This window comes from Parasteatoda tepidariorum, chromosome 4 (genome assembly GCF_043381705.1).
Source record: "Parasteatoda tepidariorum isolate YZ-2023 chromosome 4, CAS_Ptep_4.0, whole genome shotgun sequence".
In the NCBI taxonomy this organism is placed as follows: Eukaryota; Metazoa; Arthropoda; class Arachnida; order Araneae; family Theridiidae; genus Parasteatoda; species Parasteatoda tepidariorum.
Window position 1 is genome coordinate 22,687,923 of NC_092207.1, and position 9,826 is coordinate 22,697,748.

Here is a 9,826-nt window from a genome sequence, read left to right on the forward strand (position 1 = left end):
CGCACTTATGTCTATTGAATACGACATTTTGCGTAGTTTGGAATTCGACAGCATAATACAAGATTTCGTTGAATCCAAAAATCGCAAAAAAGTAATATATTAGATCATAAGATTCTGCAAAATAATTTATCACCGAAAAATATTATATTTTTATTTGTATCTTCATAATTTTGTGCAAAATACACTTGTTTTTAAAGCTAAATTATTTTTGTCAACAAATTTTTAGCTTTTCGCAGGCCCCTGAATTTTGTAGGCCCTAGGCACGTGCCTAGTGTGTCTATAGGTTAATCCAGCCCTGAGGAAGAAGTAAGAGTACCAAAAGAGACGAAAAAAAGTAATAATTATCAAATTACCATAGAAAGAGAACCTTACTAGCTGTGACAATTGGAGAGGCAGAAGCCTACAGACCATCCCTGTCCTGGAAAATTATTCTCGAGAGTTTAACCAAACCATATGAAATAGAAAGTTAATGAACACATAAGAGAAGAACAAGCTGGGTTCCATAACGTGAACAGCACCATACAGCAAAGGTTTGCAAAGAGAAATATGATTGTACAAAGTCTTGATCTTCATAAACCTATCTATTTATACTTGAATAAAGCATTTGATTCAGTGAATGGAGTCATATTATGGCAGATCTTAAATAATTACATATTAAATATTTAAAAAGTTCATAAACATAATGAAAAACTCATATCATAATAATTAATACAGTGTAGAAGTGGATTGTTTTAACCTAAATTTTTGTAGTAAAAAATGCGGTCTAGATTTTAGTTTCACAAAAAGTTTTGCATCAAGAAGCTGCGAATTATTAATTTTATTTTGGCATAGGTACCGATACAGAAAAATTTTGTCTCAATAACTGTCTAAAAAATGCTATGTACATATACATACATAAATGAATAGTTTAGACAAATAATAACACTTGTATGTTTCAATATTAAATTCGTGAGAATGAATATTTACCTGATTTTTTCTCGGTTGAATAGTTGTTTACAATATTATATTAAATTCGTGAGAATGAATATTTACCTGATTTTTTCTCGGTTGAATAGTTGTTTATCATGACAGGATTGTAATTTAACTTCAATGGTATTAAAGTATTGCAATTATAATGACACGAAACCCTTAGAAAATGTTTTTGAGATAAAGGGGAAATAATAGCACATGATTGGATTTTGTTGAATGGTTGAACACGTAATTTTAACAAAGGAGATAGTGGGAGTTTTGACAGACGATTTAATACATATCCCGACATAATTAAACTTTTGGGTGAAAAAAACGATTATGTAATTTGGTTTTAACGAAAATAATCAAATACCGAGAAATGAAACAAAATTAATTAAGCGAAAAGTTTGCATTTTTTTACATTTAATTATTATCTATAGATATGAAATAACTGATGTTTAATCAAGACGGTTTTGGTGTGTTTGTTTATTATTTATCAAACGCACTTCTACTTGCGATTACGATGAAATTGAAATTGTTATCACAAATATTTGATGACCAAGTTATATAATAGGTTATTTGCCTATATTCTCTGTGGCTGCACAGGAGATTGTGATTTTGAAAAAAATTAAAACTACTGATTTTAATTATAAAAATAATATTAGGTTAAAATCTCGCAGATTTTTTTCTTTTAATGTTTGTAAAATATCTTCGCGATAAAATGAAACAACGCGTTTTCCCAGTTGCTTCAAATTTATAGGCAATATTTTACAAGTTTTTTCAACTGATTCAACTTAAAAACTGTTTTAAATTCTTGGGTGAAGCATATGAATTTCACTGTAACCTCGAAGAAAGCAATGTTATTTCCCTGTTAAGTTTGCTAACAGGGTTTTTACTTTGCACATTTTTTATCTAAAAATTACTTTAAGCATCATTAATAATATGAAAAAGTGATTTTCTCTGTTAAATTTGTTTAACANCTGTAAAGTGGCGCTGTTGTCAACGTCGGCGCGATAGCTCTGAGGCTATCTTACCGATAGTCGGTGTAATAGACACTGCCTTTTACTTTGCACATTTTTTATCTAAAAATTACTTTAAGCATCATTTATAATATGAAAAAGTGATTTTCTCTGTTAAATTTGTTTAACATTCCAGTGTCAATTCATCATCCAAGAACTTTTTAATATAAAAACAGGTAATTGGTACAGAGGTCTTGTTTTTATATCTCGTTTATCTTGAAAGCCAATTTCTCTAGATTTTCATTTATTTATTTCAATAAATAAATAAACGTTAGAAAAGTGATCTTTCCCTAAACTTTTTGATTATTAGAAAGGTGCATAATTATTTTTGTCAGGTTTGTTATAAAGGCTTCATTTCATTTGCTTATGCAATTTTTAAAAAAGGCGATGATTATTTTTCTTACTCAATATTAAGATTTCTAAACATATTGCTCGTTCTCTTAGCAGTTAAAAAAAAGTTTTTTTTTAATTGTTTTGATATACTTTTCTATTGAGAAACATATCCATTTTAGTAATTGCTATGCATGCCACTATGCATGTGTAGTGCAATTCTGTTTTGTTTGTAAAACTAGACATTTTTAAAAATTCAGACTAATTTTCTAATATTTTTAAATTGAAGTTTTGTGATTAGCTCACTTAAGCTTGTTAAAGCCAGACATAGATAAATTGAAAAAAGTTTCTTTAACCACAAAATCTAAAAAAAAATTTCTGCTATCAAGTTATTGACACTTGTAACTAGTCTAAACTTTTTTGTCCCTTCCTAACTTTCAAGAATTTTTTTTTAGAATGAGGTTTTATTAAAATGTTTAAATTTTTATTTAAAATTTTATATTGATTATTATATGTGCCAGTATATATTTAATTTAATTTAGCAGTTTTTGAAGATATAAAACTAGTAATTGACTTACCTTGTTTTATCTTATACTTGGCTTTCTTTTAATATCTAGTTGCTGAAAAATTTTAATGTAAAAATTTTTAAAAAAATTACTTACAGCCTTTTCACATTTGTGTATATTATGCATATCTGGTTGTTTGTTAGAGCTTGGTTTATACATGGTGCGTAGCATTTTCAAAAAGTGCTTATTTTCGTTTTCAGAATGAGATTTTATTAAAATGTTTAAATTTGTATTTAAAATTTTATATTGATCATTATATATGCCAGCATATATTTAAATTAGCATTTCTTGAAGATATAAAACTAGTAATTGACTTACCATGTTTTATCTTATACTTGGCTTTCTTTTAATAACTAAGTTGCTTAAACATTTGGAAAAAAAATTCTATTAACAGCCTTTTCACATTTGTGTATGTTATGCATATCTGAAGGGGTCTGTCCAGGCCGAATTTACTACCGTTTAGCGGTACCTTCACAAATTCAACTTTAGGAAAAACGGTAGTTTCACAAATTCAATTTTAGGAAAAACGGTAGTTTCACAAAATACTTTTTCTTAAAATTTCATTTTTGTATCCCTTAAGAGACGATAAATCCATATTTTTGTGTTGACTTTTTAATATAATTTTTAATTTTTCACAAATTACGTCTAAATTTTCACAAAATAGGTACCTGTCAGAAAAACCTAGGCAGACCCCTGATCTGGTTGGTTGTTAGAGCTTGGTTTAGTGTGTAGCAATTTTTAAAGGTGCTTATTTTCGTTTTTTAAAAGCCCTTGAAGGTGTTTTTAAAAAGTGCTTAATTTCCCCTTTTCGTAAATGGGATTTTTTTTTCTTTACCATGTTGATTTTCACCACATATTGTGCAAACGCATACTTTCCACATTGTTCTTTTCAACATCTTAATAATTCATTCAACCACAATCTATTTCCGTGTCCCGTCGGTCCATAGCATATGAAAACGCCGCTCATTTTACATGCTTGATGAAATACTTGATAGTACACATGTGTGTCTACTGAGCTGGGTTTGGTGAGATTCTTGCACTCTCATGTACAACTCTGCTGCATTTTGCAGGATATTCTTAATTTCAGGCTTCATTTTCCACCCTCTGATATGGAACCAAAAAATCACTTGAAATTGACTTAATCACGAAAATCCACTTTGAAGTTCATTTGTCCAATCCGAATTTTTTTAGTCAATATTACTTCAAAGAGAGAGTGATTTAACTTTCAAGCAATTGTGAAACTTCTTTACATTAAATTTATGCATAAAAATACTACAAGTTTTAAAAAAGTATGTTAAAAGAGTATAGATATAACAATATAACATGTCTCGTATTTATGTGTAGTAATAGTTACATGTGATGGATAATAATTTTAAAAAAAAATTTAACAATACTTAAATTTATAAGATAGTGTTTTAAAGTCATCTTTACACTATATGCCTAACAAATAAATTATTCATTTTTCTATTGACAAAACTGAAATATTTTTCATTTATGCCATTTTAATCTATTTGCTGGGATTACATACTTTATTATCTATAAGTAATGTGCATGTCCTTTTTTTTTATTTTACTGTACTTAATTTGATGATTTTCACTTCGTGAAACGACATTTTAAAAAATGCATTCTTTTGATATTTTTTTTATATTACATGTACAGTAGGAAACCGATTATTCGTAACGATCGGGACCATCGCTATTCCGGATAACTGATTTTTCCGCTTTTCTGAATCGCTACAGAAAGCCGTTTTTTTATTGTTAAAAAACTAAAAAAGAATTTAAAAAAAATTGGAAATAATCATAAAAAGAAAAAACAATGAAGTAGCACTAATTATTTCCAAAATGATGGCAAGGTCTTTCAAAAATGATCTTTCAAAAAAGAACGAAAAATCTTATGAGGAAAAAAAAAATTTATTTTTAATGGCGGAAAAACTTATTGAATTTTGTTCCGCTTTTTTGGTTTTCCGGTTTTCTGATATCCGGATAACGGGTTCTGCACTGTATTTTTTTTTTAAAATTACATGTACATTACTTATACATACATACTTTTCTATATCATACTTATTGACTTTTCAATTAAAGTCGTAGGGGAAAAAAAAATTTCTGAAAGTTTTATGAAAGATCAAAATTATTTCAATAGGCGATCGTAATGCTCGAATATGCCATCTGGGGGGAATTTTGCTTTCCAACACAACTAAATTTATTGCAGTGTTTGCATTTGAATGGGGGGAAAAAGTTTTAATAGCTTTTTTAAGATTTTCTGCTCATAAGTATAATTTTTTTATCCCTTATTTTTTTCTTTGAACCATCTCATATGTATTACTTAACTTAACCTGTTTTAAATTTAAATTGAGAAACTTTAAAAGAAATTTATCAATTAAGTATCTAGTGAAATTGACTTAAAAATGATATTTGTATTTAGAGCATGCCTGTTATTGAAGAAATTGACAGTGGTATTGATGCCAATAGTAGTTCTAACAGCAGAGAAGACTCTCCAACGATAAAAAAGAATAATATGGCTAACATGATTGAAGATGACTTGGTATGTTTATTTTACTTTTTAGTTTCTTTCTTTATCTTTTTAAGAGACAAATAGACGAGTACCATTACTTTGCTCTACAGTACTTCTAATGTATCAATTCAATTATGTATTGCTTTTCATTAGAAAATCTTATACTCTCTAAATAGATATAAGTCTACATGAATTAATACGAACATTATATGCTCAAAAATTTTTTTTACATTGTTATGTTTGTTGTGTCAGAATTTAGTTACTTTTTAAATGCTTATGCATTCCAAGTAGTTATGTAGTTGTGGCTTATCCTCCAACACCTGACAAAGTCAGACAAGGTTCATCAGACCATTGACCCTTAGAAAATCGAGAACCAGAAAAGGGGATACGTATATGTCCTCTCTGAAAAGTCCCAAACAGACCAGGATGTGTTCGGGAGAAGCCTGCTCAGTTTGACATTTGGAGCAGACCTCGAAGATTCTCCAGCCTTCGAAAAACGAGACTTTTTGTGTGACCGCTTACTAATCTGGAAATTTCGGTTTTAGAAGCTCTGTCACAATTGAGGGCGAATAAAGAACCTGGCTCTTTGCCTGCATATCAGTGATGGCAGTAGTTATTGATGTTATAAATTTTTTAAAAGAGGAAGAAAAAAAATTCTGATTTAAACCGAATTGTTTTTTTATTTAAATCCTGTTTTTTTTTGTTTTTGTTTTTTTTTATAAAGAAAATATTATTCTCAAAGCAACTGCTTAAAAATATTGACAAACTTAAAAAGAAAATTATAAATATGAGATAGCCTTTAAAAATTTCAGATCAGATAACGTGTTCTTTTTTGTGAAATGTTTTTTGCATCTACACATTATTCTGCTTTCTACAAATGCAGATCACAGTTGAAAATAAAAGGAAGAGAAATCTATTTTGTCCTTTCCTGAATTGTTGTTAGAACAAACTTTTACCTTACATTTTGTAGCCTTTCTAAATGGATCTGCATACCTGCCAAGTCTCCTGTTTTTTAACGAAGACTCCTGTATTTCACGACTATCTCCTATTTACCCGCATATTCGCAGATGTCTCCCTATTTGTTGAAAGAATGTAAGAAAAATAAAATTTTGGCGATAAAATATCCGCTGATGGCAAAAATACTTCTCTTATCCCTTAACAGATAGAGCTATTGCCAGTACTGCAGTATGTTGAGTGTTTATAGTTTAAGTAGAGTCGTGGTGTCTCAGGTGATAATGTTCGCCTTCCAATGAGGTGAACCGGGCTCGAATCCCAGCGATAGTTGGTCGATGCGAATTCCGCATCCGGCTTGCAGCGACCACAGTGCTGACGTAAAATATCCTCGGTGGTTGCCGGTTCGGCAAACATATGTTAGTGCCATGAAAATGTCCTCCACAAAGGCAAATTTCTCCCAATACTTGATCCAGGAATTCCTTTGTCATAACAAGGCAAGGGTCTGTTTAGATGAAATTTGGGTCCGTTAATGGCCCTTCACAAAATATCTTTTCATGAAAACGGACCCTTCACAAGATATTTTAACTTAAAAACGGACCCTTCACAAAATGATTTTTCTTTTAATCGGACCCTTCACAAATTTGTATATCTTCGTTATTGTTTTGTTAATCGAATTAATCCTTCCCAGGGCAGAAAACAAGAAAGATGAATCTAAACGAATTAAGTTTTGTCTTTGGCAGATGATTCTTTCATTATTCGTCCTTAATGAATATTCTGCGTTCAGCAGTATATGCTAAATACGAAATATGTGCATGTTGCATCTCTAATTTAGAAGTAGCAATTGCTGTTTATTTTTGAAAATTTAATTTTTCTATTACAATTTTACAGTGCCGAGCATAGTCTTGTATCTAGTTACAATTTGAAAACTCTTTGAAAAAGTTTTTTGCAATAACCGGACCCTATTTGCACAAATTCATCAAAACGGACCCTGGCTGAAAGAATGTGAGTAATTTTTTTACAATTTCACGAAAAACGGACCTTTCACAAATTGTCTGAACACACCCCTGCAAAGCTATAGAGTTGAACATTGGTGGTTGTAAGCCCAAAGTTGGGTCAGCTGATAGTTAAATAAAATAGTTTAAGTAATTATTACTTAAACTATATTAAGTAATGGTTTTAAAAAAATCTTCTTTAGATTGAGATTTATAAACATATTTTTTACTTCACCAAATGTAAGTGCTTATATTATTCTCAACAATGAATTTTTCTTTTTGACTTACATGATTATGCATGATGTATCAAAACTTTACTTGTAGCCTAAAAAATGTTGCCAGGTATGGACCTGGGGATAAAAAAAAAATTTTTTATATATATTCGCAAATTCTAAATCAAATATGGTAATAAGTTACATTTAAATTAAGATTCCCCTTCAATTCAGATGACAATATTTTTTTTCCTTAGTTCCTGCAAAACTTCAGATATAAGGCTCTCTATTTTATGGAGATAGTAATATTTTTTTGATAATTTTAAATGCATATGTTAAGTAGGTGCAGTTTTACACAAAATTTATTATAAAAGTAAATATAACTTAAAAGTAAGTATAAAAGTAGTGATCTGTGTTCATAACGAATACTATTGTAGAATAATCCTGCAGTGTAACATTGTAAATTTTATTCCTGACAATATAACAGTGAAGATTGTAGGGAAATAGAAACATTTATTTCAACTAGATAAAAAATATATTTACTTTTATTTAGTTTGCAGCTGCATAAGCCATTTTAATTTAAAATAAGGTCATTACTAATCACATTCCATATTCTGGGCCACCGGATAAATGCTTATGTTTATGTGGCTCTATACTAAATTGTAAACTATATGCAATGGGGAATATAATTAAAGTTTATCTTGAATGTACAGTAATGTTTTTTTTTTCTTCTTGTAAATTTCTTTTTTTCTTCGTATCATTTTGTGAAACTAAAAAACTTGTGTAAATTTAATTTATAACTATAATTTTGTTGATACGTGTTTCACAATTATTCCTTGTGCTTAAATTCTTGAAATTTTTATTTTTCTACTATATAAAGGTAATTTTTAAAAATGTAAAAGTCGGAATGTTTAAAAGTTTGTTTTATTAATTATTCTCATTTGTCAATTTTAAAACCTGCTATACTACTTTTAAAAGCCTGTTATTTAACTTTAGCTTGCAACTAAAGTTAAATACTTTTGTCTCAAGTATGTAATAATGAAAAAAAAAAACATGTCTGTTTTCAGGATGATATTGATGAAACTTTAAGTGAAAGACTTTGGGCTTTGACAGAAATGTTCCCTGAACCTGTTAGGAAACTTACCTCTAATCTTGTACATGGCTCCGTATCGGGTATCAAAAACTTTTACAGACTTGGTCGTTCTACCATGTGGGTCTTCTTCACATCATCTGCTATTTTAGTTGCACCTGTTCTGTTTGAAATGGAGCGCATGCAGCTGGAAGAGGCACAGCGACAGCAACAAAGACAGGTTACTATCTTTTTTTTTTTCTTTTAAACTATGCAGAGTTTATTTTTTTAAAAAAAAGCTTGCAATATATGTTTTCTTAATTTCTCTGAACTTATTATTAGTTATTATAATAGAAGTGGATGACTATCCGAAATATGCTAAAATTAAGGATGATTGAGCACCAAATAATCTTGGTTTTTTAAATGAAGGTTGTGCACTATTATAAAACTGCTGATAAAAACTAAAGTTTAGAGTATAAAGTATAATAAAAATTCTGTTAAAATATGACAATTTATGTTATTATGTATAAGGCAAATTAGTGGTTAGTCTTACTAACCATTTTCATGCATTGTGATTAATAAACAGTGAAGAAAATTTCTCTTTCCTTCACAAAAATTCAAATAAAAAGAGTATTACAGTCATTTTTGCGTAGATAGTCAGTTCCATAACTATTGTAATTATATTTTTAATTCATTTATTGAATTTTATTTATAGTATTTTTTTCTTCTTTTAGATCCTTTTAGGACCAAGTGCTGCTGTATCTGGTGGAGGAGGAGGTATGCACAGTTTAGGAATGCCAATGCCACCCCATATGGCTCATAGATAAATTGTATTATAATTAAAAAAAGAAAAACTCATTGCATCATTGAGATAGTCAATTTGTGTGTTTGCTTGTAGACTGTGTATCCACTATGTATGTATAATAAATGATTTGATAGCAATCATATCTTGGAGTACAGATTTACTTTTCCTATTTACTGGATTAGCTCAGACGGGCAACATTAGCCATATTTTTATACTTATTTTTGAGAAACAATCTTAATCACCCTTGTGCGTAGATCAGAGAATAGCAACCATACAAAGTTGTCAACCAGCCAAATTGCATTAGAAAACGGAGAAGACCTCCTTTCAGATTGCTTGAAAATTTTAAAGGTTACTAATTAGAAGCAACATGGCATCTAATAAACTTCAGTCAATGCTTGTTAGGACAACCCTTGTTGTTAG

The 9,826-nt window shown here is 29.5% G+C and overlaps 2 protein-coding genes across 2 annotated transcripts in view; one reads left to right on the plus strand and one right to left on the minus strand.

Annotated features, from left to right (window-relative positions):
* The window catches only part of LOC107456773 (protein FAM210B, mitochondrial), a 5,996-nt gene extending 4,503 nt beyond the window's left edge, over positions 1 to 1,493 (minus strand). Inside the window, exon 1 of the mRNA XM_016074719.3 lies at positions 1,033 to 1,493. Coding sequence (XP_015930205.1) covers positions 1,033 to 1,258 — 226 coding nt within the window. The 5' untranslated portion in view covers positions 1,259 to 1,493. The remainder of the gene's footprint in view (positions 1 to 1,032) is intronic.
* Positions 1,494 to 1,963: 470 nt separating this feature from the next.
* LOC107456774 (translocase of outer mitochondrial membrane 22 homolog mge) lies at positions 1,964 to 9,548 on the plus strand. The gene is made up of 4 exons (XM_016074720.4): positions 1,964 to 2,143; positions 5,285 to 5,404; positions 8,600 to 8,842; positions 9,336 to 9,548. Exons 2-4 carry the CDS (start codon positions 5,288 to 5,290, stop codon positions 9,426 to 9,428), a joined length of 453 nt encoding a protein of 150 aa, XP_015930206.1. The 5' UTR covers positions 1,964 to 2,143; positions 5,285 to 5,287; the 3' UTR covers positions 9,429 to 9,548.
* The last annotated feature ends 278 nt before the right edge of the window (positions 9,549 to 9,826 follow it).

Bases quoted from the DNA above. Each gene is read 5' to 3' on its own strand.
- LOC107456774 (XM_016074720.4), top strand. From the start codon at position 5,288: ATGCCTGTTATTGAAGAAATTGACAGTGGTATTGATGCCAATAGTAGT. The intron at 5,405-8,599 runs GTATGTTTATTT...GTCTGTTTTCAG, and splicing joins ACATGATTGAAGATGACTTG to GATGATATTGATGAAACTTT. The intron at 8,843-9,335 runs GTTACTATCTTT...TTCTTCTTTTAG, and splicing joins AGCGACAGCAACAAAGACAG to ATCCTTTTAGGACCAAGTGC.